The sequence below is a fragment of the Hetaerina americana genome, unplaced genomic scaffold, assembly GCF_022747635.1.
Source record: "Hetaerina americana unplaced genomic scaffold, ioHetAmer1.1.p SCAF_22, whole genome shotgun sequence".
In the NCBI taxonomy this organism is placed as follows: Eukaryota; Metazoa; Arthropoda; class Insecta; order Odonata; family Calopterygidae; genus Hetaerina; species Hetaerina americana.
In genome coordinates this window covers 5,124,208-5,145,323 of record NW_027286786.1, presented here as the reverse complement: position 1 = coordinate 5,145,323, position 21,116 = coordinate 5,124,208, and the positions used below count along the sequence as shown (strand labels likewise).

Below are 21,116 nucleotides of genomic sequence, written 5' to 3'. Positions count from 1 at the left end.
TGGATACCATTGCTCTACAGACCCGACGATGGACATTACACAGTTATCTAATTAGCAAACATTGGATACCATTGCTCTACAGACGCGACGATGGACATTACATAGTTATCTAATTAGCAAACATTGGATACCATTGCTCTACAGACGCGACGATGGACATTACATTGTTATCTAATTAGCAAACATTGGATACCATTGCTCTACAGACACGACGATGGACAGTACACAGTTATCTAATTAGCAAACATTGGATACCATTGCTCTACAGACGCGACGATGGACATTACATAGTTATCTAATTAGCAAACATTGGATACCATTGCTCTACAGACGCGACGATGGACATTACATAGTTATCTAATTAGCAAACATTGGATACCATTGCTCTACAGACACGACGATGGACAGTACACAGTTATCTAATTAGCAAACATTGGATACCATTGCTCTACAGACCCGACGATGGACATTACACAGTTATCTAATTAGCAAACATTGGATACCATTGCTCTACAGACGCGACGATGGACATTACACAGTTATCTAATTAGCAAACATTGGATACCATTGCTCTACAGACGCGACGATGGACATTACATAGTTATCTAATTAGCAAACATTGGATACCACTGCTCTACAGACGCGACGATGGACATTACATTGTTATCTAATTAGCAAACATTGGATACCACTGCTCTACAGACGCGACGATGGACATTACACAGTTATCTAATTAGCAAACATTGGATACCACTGCTCTACAGACGCGACGATGGACATTACACAGTTATCTAATTAGCAAACATTGGATACCATTGCTCTACAGACGCGACGATGGACATTACATAGTTATCTAATTAGCAAACATTGGATACCATTGCTCTACAGACGCGACGATGGACATTACATTGTTATCTAATTAGCAAACAGTGGATACCATTGCTCTACAGACACGACGATGGACAGTACACAGTTATCTAATTAGCAAACATTGGATACCATTGCTCTACAGACGCGACGATGGACATTACATAGTTATCTAATTAGCAAACATTGGATACCATTGCTCTACAGACGCGACGATGGACATTACATTGTTATCTAATTAGCAAACATTGGATACCATTGCTCTACAGACACGACGATGGACAGTACACAGTTATCTAATTAGCAAACATTGGATACCATTGCTCTACAGACCCGACGATGGACATTACACAGTTATCTAATTAGCAAACATTGGATACCATTGCTCTACAGACGCGACGATGGACATTACACAGTTATCTAATTAGCAAACATTGGATACCATTGCTCTACAGACGCGACGATGGACATTACACAGTTATCTAATTAGCAAACATTGGATACCATTGCTCTACAGACACGACGATGGACATTACACAGTTATCTAATTAGCAAACATTGGATACCATTGCTCTACAGACACGACGATGGACAGTACACAGTTATCTAATTAGCAAACATTGGATACCATTGCTCTACAGACACGACGATTGACATTACACAGTTATCTAATTAGCAAACATTGGATACCATTGCTCTACAGACCCGACGATGGACATTACACAGTTATCTAATTAGCAAACATTGGATACCATTGCTCTACAGACGCGACGATGGACATTACACAGTTATCTAATTAGCAAACATTGGATACCATTGCTCTACAGACACGACGATGGACATTACACAGTTATCTAATTAGCAAACATTGGATACCATTGCTCTACAGACACGACGATGGACATTACACAGTTATCTAATTAGCAAACATTGGATACCATTGCTCTACAGACACGACGATGGACATTACACAGTTATCTGATTAGCAAACATTCAAGTTTGCACGTGGTATTAGCAGTTGATTGTCACTTGTAACGGTAATGACGAAATACCGATGATAATAATGAGTCCATAAACGTCTCTAAGCTCTCATTAAATTTAGTCATCAGTTAATGCTAGATAACATCACCAAATTAATCAACCCGAAGGCTGGTTTGACAGGTGAGGGTAGGCCTCACTTATTAATAAGTCCTAAAAGCCGTTTGACGGGGGATCGAGATGGTGCGGGGGCTAACGTACTGGCTTCCCACCCTGAGGGCGCGGGTTCAAATCCCGGCGGTGTTGAATATTTTTCAGAGGTATCTCGATCCCTACTTGAGGTGCTTTGTGGAGGGCACTTTGAGTGAGTACGGCGTCCGTCGGATGGGACGTTAAGCTGCGGACCCCTTGGCGCCTTTCGTAAAGAGTAGGCTAATGCCGACGCCGGGTTTCTCTCCACCCTTCATTCTTTCCTGTCCATCCCCTATGGCACAAATGACTTCAGCTGTCGGTCGCCTCCCCTATTAAACTACTACTACTACTGCCGTCTGACATTCACAGACGACGGAGTAATAATGGGGGCTAGTCCTTCCCTGCGCCGCCTAGAGTTTCCGAGTAAGAAACTGCATCCGAAAAATCACGCAGCTTCGGTGGAGCAGAGGGGTCCCGGGAATCGAAACCGGACTCGCCGGTCAGTAGTCCAACATTATACCCACAAGAATACCACTACGCTCTCTAATACTAGATGCTATTCATTTAATTTAACTGATTTTTTCTAGAAAATTCACATAATATGTCTTTGTAAATATTTTAAAGATATTTGCGATATTTGGAAAGCGACCGAACGTTTTAAGATGCCATCACAAATTTACCTAAAATCTTTCCTGTAGTTCTCTTGCTATAAGCGTTTTGACCCAGAAGAAGCCAAACAGTTACCTATGGAAACATTGCAACAAAAAATTTAATTTTCTATTAACAGTGAAAAAATGAACTTTCTATTTTAATTTGGGAAAATGCTGATCCATTTTTTGATAGACTCAAAAAGTAAAATTGCAATTTAATGTCAACGATTGAGATATTTAATCTGCATAATAAATGAGATTCTAGAATAAGAGATACAAAGGTGTCCCGAGGAGAAATGCCATCAACTCTAATGTTCGCGAGACGAAGACTTCGGGTGAGGCATACTTCCAAGGTCGATTCCAGTCTCCATCCGCCGCCATCTTAAGGGTGCCTATCCACGTACGTCCCCTTCAGATCCAACCGAGCTTCGGGTTCCTCCGATCCTCCATGGAGACCATTGGGTCAGATACGCTCTGAGAGCAGAAATTATTCAAATAAATACCTCTTAAATGCATTTTAACACCTCTCTCTCCAAATTCGCCTATCACGGGAGTATTTCTGTTACTTCTTAACAGTGGAGCAATGATGACTCTTGTTTACATCGCTCCCACCAAGGCAAACCTACAAATTCAGGCACGGCATCGACACAAGACATTTCTGGGGACGTGTAGGTGGTATTTTGGGGAAGGAACGCAACCCCTGTTGTCACCATTGGATTGCGTGAATTTCGCACAAATAGAATATTGTAGTGCTGTGGGCATGGGGCGAGTACTGTGCATAACTGTCAAAGCCAAATTTCGGTTTGATTGCCGTGGAGGGGCATATGCGGACGTCTCCCCGTCCGACACGCCACTCCGACGGGGATCCGCGGTTCCTGGTGCACAATGCCTTTGATTGATTGCAGGAGGCCTCTGTTTCTCCACGGCCATGAGGACTGCGGACCACGAGACTTTGGTGGACCCCATCCAGGAGAGGTACGGCCCACGCGTCGGGGCGCTCGTCGCGACGCCGGCCGTCCTCGGAGACATCTTCCGAAGCGCCGCTGTACTATCGGCACTCGGTGAGCCGTCGGCAGTACCGCCAACATTCCCACGCCCGTGCCAATTTGGTACGAGGGCGGGCATGTCTTTTTAGTTCGCGCCGATCCGAATACGGACGGGTGGTCACGTGATAGGGCGTATCTCTGGTCAGCGGTTATGCGCACATTTAAGCATGTAATGTATTCATTTAAGTTTAGGTCAAGCCTCAAATGGTTTCACATGTGTGCACTTTGAAAAATGGCATATGCGTGTGAAATATTTCGGCAAAAGTAAGAAATCAATATGCTAAGTCGAGAATTTGGCGAAATATGGATTTATTGACCTTTAAAAGACTATCATATATTTTCAGAAACACCTAAAAAACGCTCCAACCCCAACCTATGAGCTTGAACATAACAAAGAAATGGTAAAATGTGTCATGCTGTGCTAGCAAATTTCTGTGGAATAACACAATTTTTATATGTTAAATACGAGGATCATCCGGAAAGTAGTACCCGTTCGTGAAATAAAGACACAAAAGTAAATATTAACAAACATAAAAAATTTTATTTGAAAGAGGATACTTTAAACTACTTCTCAACATAATCTCCAAGCAAATTAAGGCATTTGTCATAACGTGTGACAAGTTTCTGTATTCCTGCTGCATAGTCCTTCGCCGCCAGCTCATTGAGATACGCGAGGGACCCATCTTGCACAAATTTTTGCATAATGCAGATGGTGTTTAACAATTTCATGAACAATTGTTCGATAAACATTGGGAAAATGCTCACAGATGTCATCAATTGTGACGCGCCGATCGTTCCTCACGAATTCGTCAACTGAGCTCACCAGTTGGTCTGTAATGACAGACGGTCTCTCCGAACGCTCATCGTCGTGTGTGTTCCCCCTCCCCATGTTGAAGTTGCGACACCACCGCCGAACAGACGACTCGTCCATTACATTGTCTCCATACACCTCCTTTAATTGGCGATGAATATCACATGGGCGAACGTTTCTTGCATTGAGGAATTTAATCACTGCCCTCACTTCACAACTGGCGGCGTTCTCAATTTTTTTAAACATTGTAAACAATCACAGAAACAACACAGGCAATGCTAGCGTCACGCAACTTGGCTCAGAGAAGGCAGACAAGCCACTGAAGCTATCTGACCTCGTCCAGCGGCTACTCGCGTCGTCAGCACTTCATGCGGCACGAACGGGTACTACTTTCCGGATGACCCTCGTACTTCATCTATAAAACTCGCAATGCAACACACTACCTCCCCCTGAAAGTTCTTAAGACCTGAGCAATGAGTATTCGTCTGGCCGGGCAGTGGCGGAGAGATTGAAGGACATACCAAGAGGACAGCAGTGATTCGTAGTCCGCCCGTCGCTGCGCCTCTCATCGTGAGTGAAGTGGCTGCAGAGAACCGAGGTGAGGCTGGCATTTTCAGGAATGGCGCCACAGTCGAAACACTCCCATGCAGCGGGAAAGCACCTCGGTCATTCTTTCGAGGGTAGGCGCCCAACAAAGGGCAATGGGAGCGCTCACCGCCATATTCCCTTGAAACTATGACTAATACTCAAGAGCGGATGGAAGGAAGACAGACAAGAGGGAAGGCGGACAATATCGAGTAGGAGAGGGAATCTATCACCAGGTAGCGCTGCGCGAGGTGAGATGGAGATGGAAGGCCTGCCCCAAAAGAAGTGGGACTTATTTTTCCCTGGACTGAAGGACGGACGGGTGACGGATTCTCTGGCTGGGTTCGAGGAAGGAGAGTCTCAAGAAAGGCTGGAGGTCGGTGCCAATTGGCTCCCAGCCTTTTCGGAGTGCGATTCGTTCGTGTGTGAAACCTCTACGACGTGACTTCGTTACGCTCCGTCATGAACCGGTTATTGGAACAGCGGTAAGCCATCCAATTTTGCGTAAAACTAAGCAAAACCGGGGAAAGGACCCATGGCATGCTCAAGGTAGCTTATGGTGATAACGCCACTAGTAAATCGGGTTTTTTTTAGGGCGCAAATTGTTTCGGAAGGTTAGAGAGCTTGTCGAAGAGGCCGAACGTTCAGGACGTCCTTCGACCTCGGAAAACGACGGAAATCTTGCAAGAGGGAAGACTTTCTTGGACAGGGATCGTAGATTAAGGGGATCGGGATGGTGCGGTGGCTAACGTACTCGATTCCCACCCAGGAGGCCCGGGTTCGAGTCCCGGTGATGGCAGATATTTTTCTCAGTGGTATCTCGATCCTACTTGAGGTGCTTTGTATAGAGCACTTTGAGTGAGTAGCCGTCCGTCGGATGGGACGTTAAACTGCGAACCCCTTGGCGCCGATTAAGAGTAGGCTAATGCCGACGCTGGGTTTCTCTCCACCCTTCATCCTTTTCTGTCCATCCCCTATGGCACAAATGACCTCAGCTGTCGGTCGCCTCCCCTAAATACTACTACTACTCGCAGACTAAGTCTTGGCATGGTTTCTGATGAACGTGGTATCCCTATAAGTGATGTGCATCGACTGGTGACCGAAAACATGGGCATGGGAAAGGTGTGTGGGGGGAGTTAAGTGCCGCGAGTGCTCTCGGACAAAGGACAAAATGAAACTCGCACGCGGATCTCTGCCAAGAGCTTCCCGACCATGCGAGAGTGAGGACCCAAATGTTTTAAACAATGCCGCACCAGACTTCTTCCTCTTCCCCCACCTCCGCAAATCTATGCTGAAAGGATGTCACTGCGGCTCGGTGGAAACGTTACAACAGGCCGTGACGAGGGAGCATAGCAGCAGTCCTGACGCCGCCATACAGAAGGCGTCGGAGGCGTGGAAAACACGCTGGCAGTGGTGTGTGTGTGGACGCACAAGGGTGCAGCTACTTCGAAGACTCTTATGAGTGAATTTATCAGTTCTGGCAATCAATTTTTTATAGTCAACTCTGTCCTCCTACTATAGGGACAGGCCTTGTAGAGGTGGGGTTGATTTGATCCATAGTTATTGAGTAATACAGAGCGGAGGGGAGCGAGCCAACGAAGGGCGGAGGCAGTGGCATTGAACGGACATGGGAGGAGGAAGCATATTAAACACAGAGCAGGTGAATGATAGAAATTATAATGAGCAATCAACTGGATTTAAATGTCACTCAGGCGCACGTGTGGACGACGAGCTGCAGTAGAGAGGGAGTAGTGGTGGTGGTTGGTTGTGCATTGGATCGACCGGACGAAGTGATCGGGAATGTTCCCGGAGGAAAGGACATGTTAATGGTGGGAGATTGGAACGCAATCAAAGGTGAACAGAGAAATGGGAGAGAGGCAGTGAATGGGTTTGCCATTAGGAATGCGAAATGAAAATACTGGAAAATAGCGAGACGAAGGGTTTCACAAATAAACCAATACCTAAAAAAACACAAAATACCAAAAATACACACTCATAAACACACAAAAGCATATGATAATATGCCCAAACATAACAATTGGAAAGGTCAAGCGTCTTCTTTCGTCATGAAGGATTTCCAAGTTACGCCTGAGATTGTGTCACTTCAAAGACCAAGTCTCCAATCCATAAAGAAATACGCTCCGTGTCGAAGTCTTTGTAAATCCATTCCTCTCATATTTACAGCTGGTGCATCTGCCGTCGAGTCTCTCCTTCTTTGTCGCCATCTTATATTCCTGGATCCAAGCTATCTACGTCTATGACACATTCCATTTTCAAGCAAGTGCTCAATAAAGTGCCCATAAACGTTTTATTCGCACTACTTTTTGTAAATATTTCACTTTAATGTTATAATGCATAATGCATGTGTGGTATCATTGATTTGACTTGACTACCATTCGAGACAGATTCCTGTCGCAGGCGGCGGGGGAAGCGCGCGACGTGGCGCCTTTGGGACCTCGCCCCAGCAACTCGCCGCTCGTTTATGCCCCTCTCGCCTTCACAGTCTCTTATTTTCTAGTGCACAACTAGGAGATACCTCAAAACGATAGCGATGGTTTCAAAAGCCAATGGAAGATTTACGTTCATATCATTTTTCAAAGTTAAGTGAATGGCGCGTAGAAAATTCTTTCCAGCTTTCATATCTCTAGAGAGAGCATAATATAGGAGATAAATATTCATCTTCATCTGGGAAAATAAATTCCATGAGAGTGACCTACCACAACCTCTCAACCACAATACCCTTCTGTAGTAGTTTGCGGGAATATTTCTTCCTCGCCGGTGACCAACTACAGACACAAACACTTGCACACTATTCGTGAAAAAGGTTGTAAGTGCATGAGGGAATGGACAATGCAACCTTCTGTTGCAAGTGACTGTCTCCCTGACCGCTTGTGAGTGTGTCAGCTCCGTGGTCGTCCCTGGCACAGAATTAATTTCCGTAAACAGTCACGGATAACGTATATATCTGTTCATAAACCCAGGTATCCTCAATGGAGTCCCTTGAACTCTTGTCAATGGACCCGATTGGGTGTTTTCGTCTGTAGTTGGCCACTGGCGAGGAAGTAACATTCCCGCAAACTACTACAGAAGGGTATTCTGGTTAAGAGGTCGTGGTTGGTCACTGCGGTGGCATTCCTTCTCTCATAAACCATCACGACAATTCATATGTTTCCTTTTGGAACGAGTGGCGCTAACTAATTACGACTATAGGAGCTTTCCTTTAATTTGTTATTTCACGAGGCCGCAGAGCTCAAGTTTCCTCTATTTTAGCAAACTAGATGTGGCGCAGGGTGATGACCGCGCGTGCATCGCATTGTGGTGCTGCTTAATATCTCGAGGAAAGCAATGCGATCCTCATCCTGCCGATACCGCGGCTCCGTGTGACTTCTTCCTGCCCCCTGCTCTGAAGAGACACCTTCCTGCAAAGCCTTTTTCCTCATCAGAAGCAGGTGTAGGCAAACTGAACTTGTTACATCATTAAACGTCTTCCTCTGACGCAATACTGACTAAAAGTCGATAAACCCCGTACCATAATTGCATCAAATATTATGATAACAACACGCATACGCTAATTAAAACTTTCCCCGATAAATTTAGATAGTAAAAATTGCACGATCACTCCATGATGAACGGCCCTTGTATTACGAGCGCCAGACTGGCAGTCTTCATAATTATACCATAAAACTCTTCTTGTGCGTTTTTTTTTCCTTTCGCCTAACCTGAATATCCTCTGGCCCTGCTAGCAACTTACCTCATGTCTTATGGTGGGTATCGTGTTACAAATTGAGTTGTTGGAGGTATGATGTAGTGAAATTCGAACATTCAAAACTCTCCGTGCATTCTTCTTTTCCCCACATCCGTTTTCGCGTTCTTCCGTTTTCTTCCTTCATTCTTATCTCTCTTGTGGCCCATTGGTTCGCAATTCTCGCCATTCTTTTTGTTTCCTTTGCTGCTCCTTCCATTCCGTTCCGCACCCATATTTCCCAGCATCTTCCCATTCTCCTATCTAGATATTAAGTAAGTTTTTCCGGGCACCCCTTCGTTTTTCCTCGACTTAAACCTTCAAGATTGCAGTTTGGCACTCACCTTCAACCTGCAATGCTTTTGAATTTCAAAATTTTGCATTTCATGGCAACTAAGTTATGATCTGAGCGTCCATCCGCACCATGGAAGCTGTGTGAGTTGATGACGCTTTTTCTGAACCTGCGTCCGACCATGATCTAATATGTACAACTGCAGCCTTCCGGTCTCTCCCACATTTTTCGTGTTTGCCCATACCTGCGATGATATTTGAACACAGTGTCGTCGGTTCAAGCACCATTTTCTGCAGAGCACCGTTGCTTTCCCTCCGCGGTAATTAGCAATTCCTTCCACTCCCCCGCCTCCCTTCGCCCGCACCAATCACTGCCTGGTGCTTTCTCCTGGAACGCTCCAAATTATTTCCTCTAATTAACCTGTAAAAGTCTCTATGAATTCCTCCCTCTGTCTCTATCTCCACCGATGGAATGCCATCACTCACCTACTTCATAACCTTTCCGGCCTTTCCGACCAGTCATCCCATTCAATGCTACGAACGCTCCGACTCGAATCTCTCCTCCCCACATCCTTAACTATACACACATGCATGTCACGCGCTTATTCTGTCTTTGAATTTCTTTACTCCTTAAGTCCGTCCATATTTATCAAGTGAATGATAATTAAGTTGATTTATCAATGCCTTTCTCAACACTGTTATTCAAATAAATAGTCTCCCCTCCCATGACCTCGGTGTGATGAAATGACTTGCTCGTTTCCTTGGCTCCTAGAGCTGTTCTGGCGGGGGCGATGAGATAATTACTCCCGGTAGGGCCGCCCCTGCCAGATCGGTCGAAGGGTGCGAGCGAAAGACAAAGGTGGTCCGGGCAGCGTCGGCTCCTCAGTCGGGTGCCCGCAAACACCTGCGACTCCAGTTAGAAGGTCATTCAAAGTGATTATATCACGTTATATACACCATTGAGGTGAATATCAACTACCAATATGCAAAATAAATTCCTCCTTGCCAAATTATTCAATTTCAGTCCCCAAAACACAAGTCTGCAAGCAGCTGAAGTAATCATCTAATTGAAATGATTACATCGTAGACCTAGCTTAGCGTCTGAATATCGCCACATCTCACAAAAATAATAACTATTTTCCTTTTGCCTAGTCTCTACAGTGATTTTAAAGAGGCTTTATTATTACATCTCTCACGGCATTTGAGAAGTGCTAATTATATTATATAGTAAATATATGTGAAGAAATCGGAGTACATTTTTAAATCTAAGGTACATTTTAAGCAGGAGGAAATGGACAAGCTAGAAAACTTAATTCGATGTGAAGTCACTACCACACTGTTCAAAGTTGGGTGTTGGAGCAATGTCGAACATAATAGCTGACGTGGCCGAAGAGGTCGCAGTCCCACGCCGGAGAATATGTGTTTGCGCGTCTACGATTAAGAGAATGCACCCCCGAGGTGCGCCGCCCCCCACTCTCCCCCCCCCCCGGACACATTCCCGATGGAACGCGACAAATGCCGAGCAGCGCGCGTCCATATCAGGGTTGTCTTTGGGCGGCTACTCGGCGTTAATCCTAAGAGCCTGAAAACAATTCATCGATTCTGAAAGAATTGAAAAACTTCAATTGAACGATTCACTGAACAGTAACTTTAATGACTACTTTAATTGATGAATTAAATAGACGCAAAATAATCCTAAGTGGCCGACGCACGCCAAACTCAATACCACTCCAAAATGGCTAATGGGGAAAAATAGACCACGTTTCAATGCCTACGATTGTTTGTTCTTTTTGAGGGACAAAGTGTTGTTGACGTAGCAAGTAACAGTGGTACTGTTGAATAATATAATAGGTATCGCTATATTTACTTCCTCAGGGTTCAAAATAAAAACATTGTGAAGCTGGGTTTAAGGGTTCCCGATGACCGATGTGTGACCATGGTGGGAACTCCCTTCGAGTGGAGGACAAAAGAGAATGCAACACACATGTCCGAGGCGTTAACCAATGAAATTAGGATACGTTACTGCAGCCGTAAATTCAATGATTATGGAATGAATCATCCAAATCATTACGTAATCAGCTTGTAACTTCATTAACATAACGTTAGACGCTCACAATCGGTAAACTTATAAAAAATCAAAAACTAAATACTCCTGGTTCCTTCAAATGACCAGCTGATGATCTTTCTAATTAGGTGTGCTTTCATAATTGACTATCGGAATACTTAAAAGAAATTGAGCTCTACGGCCTCGTAAACTAATGAAATAAAATTAAAACTCCCAGAGCCGTAATAAGTAATAGCACTTGTTACAGCTATAGAAGTTTTCAACTTAGTTTATTTATTGAAATACTCTTGATTTTCCTCGGGCAAAATTGGTACAAACAGGCTCCATTTGGTCCGATGGTTCTTGTCGGAGAGGTTTTCAGCCTCTCACTCATTCGTTCAATTCAGAAGTCTAGAGCATCGATTTGGAAGGAGGGTTTTCGCTCCAGCACCTAGTTAAAGAATGGTCGGCCTGGAGCCGACCAACCCTTGATGAGAGCTGGAGCCCCACCATTAGCATCCAGGCGCTTAGAATAGACTTCTAAGACTCCTACTTCTACTACTGCTCATCCACTCATTATACGAATATTATATATATATATATATATATATATATATATATATACATATATATATATATATATATATATATATATATATATATATATATATATATATATATATATATATATATAAAATATCTTCGAAATGGAACGCTCTTTGGCGACGCACAAATATGTAAAAACAGATTTAGATTTTTAGAATATAGAAACACAAAGAAAGGACACTCACAATTTGTTATTTGACGTTTCGACAGCACAGCTGTCGAAACGTCAAATAACAAATTCTGAATTGATTCTGAAGACGACAGCCGTGCTGTCGAAACGTCAAATAACAAATTGTGAGTGTCCTTTCTTTGTGTTTCTATATACTAAAAATCTAAATCTGTTTTTACATATATATATATATATATATATATATATATATACACATATATATTCAATATGCATGCAAATGTGTGTAAAATATATATATATATATATATACACATAAAGGAGTTTGTGTGTGTTCCTATCCCTTTTCCTTATATCTGTTTCTATATAAATATTATAGTATTTTTTCGCCGTTTGGCGGGATTTCGTGTTTGAATGTGTATTAGGCCAATGTGGCTCGTCTCTTCTTCTGGCTATGCGTGCCACGAAACGCACTGTTCTCATCCTTCATGATGTCGTATGATTCCTTTACTAATATCCTTTCCTCTGCGTCTTGTCTATTTCTCCTTTGGTGGGTGAAACAGCTGCCTAACGCCAACTATTGGCCAAAGAATCGGGGCACTTGGTGGCATAAAGCATCGCAGATCTCAGTGTAAATTATGTTTCCTGGATAGGTCAAGTGGTTAAGAGCCTCCGCCCGGCAAGTGGAAAGATCCAGAGTTCAAATCTCGCTCTAGGAAATATTTTTACATTCGAGATCTGCTGGTTTCCGCCTTCCCCACCTCTCCTGTGCTCGTCCTTTATGTGTGTTCCTATCCCTTTTCCTTATATTTGTTTCTATATAAATGAGTTTTTTTTTCGCCGTTTGGCGGGATTTCGTGTTTGAATGTATATATATATATATATATATATATATATATATATATATATATATATATATATATATATATATATATATATATGACCTCTCGCCGTAGGCTCGGCCATGGGCGTGGTGCTGGACATGAGCTGGACGCTGTCCGTCGTGGGCACGGCGGTGTTCGCCGCCATCTACACGATGCTCGGGGGGCTCTACAGCGTGGCGTACACGGACGTGGTGCAGGTGTCCTTCGTGGTGCTCGGGCTGGTGAGTCGGGCGGCGCACCTCGAAGGGAGGCGCGCCGCGACCGCGTGCCTCCGCAGGTGCTCGTCGCCGTCCACAACAATGGGGGGGGGGGGGGCGGAATGCGATGGTGAAGACTTGGAGCGGAGTGAGTCGTTTGGGTGGGGGACATTTCCCCCGGGGACCCCGGCCAGTGGTCAGTGGCGCTTGGTGCTTCAGGGAAATTGATCTGGGGCATATTTATCCCGTCTCTTTGCAATCCGGTCATTGTTATCATGCTCAACGTCATAAAAGTCACGCATAAGAGCAGGCTTAACTTCGCCATCCATGTTCATTCGATTCGACCCGTGCTCCATTACCCCTCGACATTTTCAGATGCGCAATGGACCTATTACGCACCTTGCGCACGCGTGGAAGTCGGTGAGAGTGGAGGGGCAAGTGGGCTGAAGGAAGGATATAGGGGCAAAGGGACCGACAATGCATTGACGATTGCGGAGGGGGTGGATTGGTGGGTGGGGAGTGTCAGGAGGCGAGGGTCATCTCCGGTGTCCACCCCCCATCTTCCCCACGTACGATTCACAAAGGTTAACATTGCGGACCTGAAGATGTTGCAAAGCGACGAACCCAGGGTCTTACCGATTAAATTAATTCTGACCGTGGGAAACAAAGTTGTCCTTCACATTTGCTGCAGTCACACTAAAGACCACGCCAATGGGGGGCCTCATCGTTCGTAACGGTAACTTCCACTGAGGCAAGCGCAAGCCCTCGGTCAGAGGTCAAAGCTCTCTCTCTTAGGGCCACTCGCACGGCAAGAGCGTCGTGGGCTGCGAACAAGTGAAACAGACTGACGACCCCGCCGCACTGATGCTCGGGCCTCTTCCGCAAACCCCAGGGGGTGGCCGTGCACCCCGAGACGGACCCCAGCCGGTTGGCAAGATGCGAATATTAAAGGCGACCAGATTGGGTTAGCGGTGAAGTCCACTTGAAGATCAATCCTCATAAGAGATCAATAAATTATGACCAGAAGACCGCGTCAGCAGATTTCCGTCACCATGCCATTCCATGATCTTCCCGCACAAATGAAGTTTCCTTCGAAGACGTTTGGCTCAAAGCCATTCCTCAGCATCTCACACCCCTCCGACGCCTCTCCCCGTGAACCTGAGCTGTGAAATATTGCAGGGTGGATTCTATTCCATCCGCGAAACACGCAATGCCTGGCGAATTCATCACGGGATTTATGTGAATGTTTGTGGGTATGCATAACTATAAAAAACCTCGCGAATTTCCTGGTAATACTAAAATATAGAGTTTTCTCCTTGGTTGCGTAGCGTGCAACGAAAAAAACCAAGGAATCCTTTTTCCCTCTCTCGCAATTCGTAATCGTAAGAGTAGAATGCAGCGGCCATGACAACCAATTGAACAGTTGTGTATGCATAATGCTTCCGCACGGTAACACCACCGTTTACTCTTTAATGTTTGGTGACCGAACACTCACTTCCATACACCGCTATAAATAAGTTAGTGGATTTAGATCCATTCTCTGCTGTTTTTAATATTTTCCCTGTCAGTTGTAGTTGAATTAATTCAACAATTTCACGGCACCTCATTACAAGTGCCAAGTGGATGGAGTCATTACCATTAGCTAATTCAGTCAAAGTACAACCATTATCTTTCTCTGGACGTTGGTTTTGTCGAAGGGGAGGGGAGCGTGGGCGGCGAGAGTGGGGAGGGATTGAAATGTACGGGCGGGAGGAAGAGGCCGGGGGAAGCGGGCGAGCGGCGGCGGACATGCCATCCCTGGGTATGAGAATGAATCAAGTTGCAAGTTGCTTGCCGGTGAGGAGACGAGGGGGAGGAAGGAAGCATCATATGTTGCAGGTGATCTCCTAGTGGAAGGCGGGTCTCTGCTGGTCCATAACAACCGATCTGTGCCCAGTATCGCATGCATTTCCTGTTCTTTGCCTTCTGCCATTTCCATCTTCAGCTCACCAGTCCAGCTGGCGTTCGGAAAAGCCAAATCTCTTCCCCGCTCAGACCCCATGGTCTGCCCGTCAACTTCTCCTCATGCTGGGCGGAGTCGGGCTGCGGGAGGAACTAGGTGTGCGCATGAATATTTATTCGAAAGAGAATCACGCGGTCGGAATAGGATTCGTCACGCACAAGTGGGCAATAGATCGTTCAGCGGTGCCCACGATGGGCGGGAGATGACGCCATATGTTCCAAACTGCATTTTTGAAATCTGTCGGGGGTGCGAAGAAAACAATCAGCCAAAACTGTTAAAAAAATGTGAAATATTGGGAAATAAATTATTGCATTCATTGAGATGATGTATTTGAATGATACCATAGTATTTATCACACTCTACATAATTGAACCACTGGTAATTTCTATCGTTATTATAGCTTTAAAATCAACAATAAAAATCATTTTAACATAATCACTCAACTACTATTATTACAGCAATCTAGAGGAATTCCTTTTGCTTTGGTTCAACCTCATTTCTTTCTTCATTCCCTCGCGGATCTTGTGCATGCCTTCATGCTGCCTGCACTGCCACCCTCCCCCACCTCTCCCCCAACCCTCCCCCGACCCTCCCCCAATCCTCCCCCAACCCTCCCCCAATCCTCCCCCAAACCTCCCCGCCATCGTGTTCTCGCCAGCATCTCACTATATCTCAATACGTATCTCCCTCCTCTGCCTTTTTCGGATTTTACCCGAACAGCGTATCGTCTCCGCCCACCAAATTTTAAACTCTAGCGTTAGTCTTCATCCCTGTCCAACTTATTCTGCATCTATCTTCATTCTTCGCCTCTTAAAAAAACCTTGATCCAATCTGCGTTCCCCCTCTTGCCTCAAAGACCAAATTTTACGTCCATAAAACGCTACGCTCCATTGTAAAATTTTAATATTTTTTCTCGTACTTAGTTGGCCTAAGTACCTGTCATAAACTACCTTCTCGTGAACACTTCTTTCGTTCACGTAATTCTTCTCCTAATGACGCCGATACTAATTCACATAAAGTATGCCAATATGCACTGGGAAAAAAATTATACGTGCTATGAGAGACTATGGATCTATTCTTTTGCAGATGGGCTGGGGGAGGGATGGATTGGTTCGACGACTGGGGTGGGTCCTTGGGTTAAGGTCGGGTGGGCGACTCCCGGGGATTATTTTCCCCGTGGGAAGGATGAGATTACAGGTATTGCCTAGTTTGAAGAGATATGTGCTCCTTGCGGCACGCGATAGTCATCTGACGGTTGGGATTTCCTCTGCCGAGGCACTCTTCGACTCCCTCCCGGAGGCGGTCGCCGGAGAGTTCTCGGGCGCGTGGGACCCGCGCCTCGGGGCCAGAGGGAAGCAAGCGCCTAATCGGTGCGGGAGAGAGCAGATTCAACCTTCGACGCCCATTTCCCTCCCGACGCGGTCGACCATGTCGTCCTCTTTCGGGGGCGGTGGGAACTTTAAGAGGAGCCATATGCAGCCGAGTGTGCATTCACCATTTTCCCGGACGATGCATTCAACGTGAAGGCAGTTTGTAAATCAAGCACGGACAAAACTAAAAATCTTGGAGATTATATTCTTAACTTTTTCGTATTTCTCTTATTATTTTTGTCAGTGATATTTCTCCTGGAGAGGGCTTAGCGAATGCTTTCATTGGTCTGCCTCTCTCATCACCCGTTTTTCTCTTTCGGCGTGGTACTTGCCCTGCTTCACAGTCGAGGGAATATGGGGAAACTGAAACCGTGTCCCGCATTGAGAAAATAGTTGAATATTCGGCTCCAAATATTTGGGCACGATTCCTCGACTGATAACTCACTTTGCGGAATATTAATAAATGCCGACGCCCATTGATTGGCAAAAAACGAAGGACGCCTATTCAATAGATTTGATATACACCAGAATATTTTATGATTCAAATACCGTGAGGGGGGGGAATTGCTTATAAATGTCTAAATTAATGTCGCCTGTCCGCACGTACAGAGGAGAGGCAGCCAGTCCAGTGCATTTGGCGGCTCCAAGTGGGTCACCCCGAGGGGATCGCGTTGCTCCCCACGGGGGAAATGCCGTCTCTCTCTCTCTCTCATCGGAGAGAATCTCGTCCGTGACCCAATGGACACTCCACCGGCGGCCGAGCAGCCCGAAGGGAGATTCGGCACACCGCATGCAATCGAGATACTATCGCGATGTGAGAGAATTAACGGTGGACCCAAATACAATGCACATTGTTCGCTTCTTTCGCAGACAGAAATTTACTAAAGGAGAGAGTTAAAAAAAATAACGGGGCAATTTCCCTCTCATTACGTTTAGCATGACGCTAAGATTACCGTCGTCGTAGACCGAAGGCGGTCACACACTGTGCGCCGGAGAAAGTGCACTCTCTGCAGGGCCTGCGGTGCCGACAGTCTCTCCCTCGGAAGGTGGTGCTTCAGGGACACTAATGGTACCACCGATTGCACGTGACTTCGGCGACTGTCTCGCCACCACACAACATTTATTGAAACGTTTCCACAAACATTCCCTCTCAATCCATGCTAGATTGTTGTGGTGGAATTACCGCGGAGTTGTAGGAGATGACAAGATAAACGGCGTGCGAAGGGTCGAGTTAGGGTCACTTGCAATTAATCCCTGAGACGGAATGGATCGAAGCAGCCTCATGCGCGCCCCATCAATTGCTGAAGTGGCGAGACTGAAGAAGGGAATGACTGATATGCGGTGCAAGTTCTCGAAGGTGATTGCTATGGATACGTAGAAGCGTGTCTGGGGACTGGTTGGAAGGGGATTGGGTTCTGATCGTGGGGAGGGTTTTGCATCTGGCTTCAGGGTACGGAGTCGGAGGGATTGTGGGAGGTGGTGGGAACTAAGCGAAGGGCCTCGGGAGATGTCTTAAGAATATCGGAGAGATCATCGGGACTTTTATAAGCTACCGAGGAACGTTTGGACGGTTGGATGGCGGCAGCTGGAAAGCAGAGGGAAGATATTTCTAAGGATGGCTCAGGGGGATGTGCCGTGCATGCCACTCAATGAACGCAAGGGAGATCCGTGATGCTCTAGGTGGACTGTCCTCCCCTTGGGCTCGACGCCCCGCCTCGGGCACTCGTCCATTCCGAGCCATCTTAACGCTAAACAAGTAAAACTCAGAATTCCGACAACCAATTACATTTAACTATTATATTTTTCGATATTCGTCCGTAAAATTTCTAATAATTTGGATTTCATAAAAATGGATCGAACGCAAATCCCCCTCGTGGGAGTGATCAGAATCCAGCGGTGCCCTCTTTCCCTCAATTTCACTCCATTTCACGTTTCACGATTTTCGCGCGACCGCTATTCACTTCAAAGCGAATTGAAACGCGGCAAGAATCATGGGTGGCTACCATCAACTACTGAAAAATATTTCGATACTCACGATTCGTATTTAGATAAGCGAAACGATGCAGGAGTGTGTCGAGAGAGGAATCGCTTTCGGCACTGAAGTGCCTCGTCGAACACTTTAGTGCCGACGGAGCGTCAGCGTTTACAACACATTTCCATTTCCATTACAATTATTATTTAAAGGATACGTCCAATGGTGGACGGACTCCCCTCCCCTCAATCGAGAGGGAACACTCAATGACCTTTTGGTGGGCTCCTTTGAGAAATCTATATCGCAGCGGCAGAGCTTGTAGCAGGAAGTATTTGGTCACCAGCAATTGAACGTTATTGTTTATTATTTTGATTCCTTGTCATTATCTTTTCGTTGATTTTGCATTGCCACACGTGATACCATTTCCTAGGCACAAACTGTGCTAGGGGAAAGGGATTCCTAATGTGTGGCTCTATTCACCAGTTAATGCCCCTTTTTGCAACTTCTCGTCTTGGTATCTCCTACCGACGTAGCCCGGGGCTGCAATGAAACCTTCTCTATCAACTTAAAACACGAATTAGCTGTACTTGAATTAGTTTTAATTACCGCCCCCCGACCGAGGAAATTCAATTATAGCGTGACGCTTTCCTCGTTAAAAAAGAATCTCGGGGAAACGTGCAGCTTCCCTCCGATTGCAATTCCGAAGTTACGCTCGACCCCGAGCATTCGACGCGCACTCTGTGTGAGGCCTAACCGACGTCAACCAGCACCTCTCCATATTTTCTCTCCGAACACTCCTCCATCGATGCATCCCATTGATGCTGGTATGTAGATGTTCCACATGTACTTTCCCTATGTTAGGTCCGATGATGGTGTGACTTAAAGATGCTTTACTTGGCTCGTCGTTCTTAGGCCTAATATTCCGTGAGAGTGTGTAGCTTTCTGATGACAAAGATTCATCACCGCACAAATATTCCATATTTAATTGCAGACATCAATCCTGACACCGAGTGCCTGTATGTTTGAGACCATTAGAAATGAGAATCCGTATTGCCGCGTACATCGAGGTAGGTGACCGTGTCCCCGACGAATAATCTCGCGTCTCCGCTTGCTTCACGATGAAAGACATTTGGTAGAGATGAGAATGACGAAGGGGGATCAGCGGGACGCCAGAGGATAATGTGTACACATCAGAATTATTTCGATCGATAGTAACTTTTTGTTTTCGCTAAAAAGAAAAATTGCGAATTCAATTAATCATTTTGCGACTAGTTTCACAAAATTGCAGTTTTCTGTAGGATTATTATGTGTAACGTGATTGAAATCTATTTTAAAGGCTAAATATGTGTTATTACTTGCTCTTTGAATTTTAAGGATGCTCCCCGCTTTAAGGATATTACAGATTACTATTGCAAGGTGTGATTATTCGTGTGAAATACGATTATTCGTCCAGGTCGAGGCGAATGATTTCAACACCTTAAAATGGCTGCATTGTAACTATGATTATCTTGGAAGTACAGGACGCTACAATTGTATGCATGAGAATATTACGTACATGAGAAGTAATGATATCATCGGTGATTTCCGGATCCTGTTCGAACCCCATCGCGTCTATCGTGTACATCGCATGTAATTATTGGAAACCATATTGATTAGTCGTCATCCACTATTGATTCAACAGAAGTGCCCAATATATTCCGTCATCATTTTATTCGCAATTCCGCGCAGAGCACGAATAAACGTGCTGAGCGGCACCAGCACGGCGCAGCCAGCCTTTCCATCCACGGTCCTTTCCTTTCACTCCTCCTTCCGAGCGGAGATTATTAGAGGAACAACTGGGTTGAGAATCACTCGCTGACCGAAGGATACCTCACCGATTGGATCTCTTGCGTAAATCGGAAGGTCTCTTTCGTGGCGATGCTATAAATGTACCGATAGCCCCGTCGCACTACGGTACGAGAGACTCGAAAAATAAGTTCGAGAGACTACTACATTACATTCAACTGCTTTAAATGTCACTCCTCTCACGAAGAACAAGTAATTGCATGAATTGCTCACGACGGAACTCAGAAAACAAGTAGCCAAGCCTGTAAGCATTAGTTTAGCTATCTCATACTTTAGGGTGCCTAATCTTTAAAGGACGCTCGTTTCGCATGCGAAGGACATAGGAGCCGCAATACATGCTAGCTGATTGCAAAACGATTGGAACGGGGCGTACGGTGGGGAGGGAAGACGAGAGGGGCAGGGGAGAGCATGGCGGAAGTCGGAGGAAGGGTCCCCGTGGTCATTCCCCATGACCACGGGGCGACCTGCCCCTGTTGGGGCTGCTGATGGAGTTGGCTCTAATACAGTAGAAGTCACTTCGGGGGTTCCTCAGGGAAGTGTTATCGGACCCCTTTTATTCCTTCTTTACGTTATCGACATCAACTCCGCAGTTAATAGTACGGTGCCTTTATTTTACCGACGATGCAGTGGCCGTGAAGTGCAGAAATATCTACAATCCTGGGGAGAAAGTAACACTAGCAGATGACCTTAATGGCTATACAACGCTGGTGTGACACATGGCAATTAGAATTAAGCTTAAAAAAGGGCGTAGTCATGAATTTTTGGAAAAAGGGTAATTCTCTCCCGAACGCCTACTGCATCGGGAACACTGATATTTAATGTGTAAGCTTAATTAAATACCTAGGCGTTATCCTCACCCACGACCTCTTCTGGGTGAAACAGATACTAGGGGGAATATGTGGGCAAG

The 21,116-nt window shown here is 45.5% G+C and overlaps 2 protein-coding genes across 2 annotated transcripts in view; both read left to right on the top strand.

Moving 5' to 3' along the window:
- LOC139689334 (high-affinity choline transporter 1-like) overlaps nt 1-7,390 on the top strand; it is a 47,196-nt gene extending 39,806 nt beyond the window's left edge. The window contains exons 4-5 of the mRNA XM_071586417.1: nt 3,593-3,748; nt 7,314-7,390. Coding sequence (XP_071442518.1) covers nt 3,593-3,748; nt 7,314-7,390 — 233 coding nt within the window. The remainder of the gene's footprint in view (nt 1-3,592; nt 3,749-7,313) is intronic.
- Nucleotides 7,391-12,903: 5,513 nt separating this feature from the next.
- The window catches only part of LOC139689333 (high-affinity choline transporter 1-like), a 172,589-nt gene continuing 164,376 nt past the window's right edge, over nt 12,904-21,116 (top strand). The window contains exon 1 of the mRNA XM_071586416.1: nt 12,904-13,044. Within this exon, the coding sequence (XP_071442517.1) occupies nt 12,904-13,044 (141 nt within the window). The remainder of the gene's footprint in view (nt 13,045-21,116) is intronic.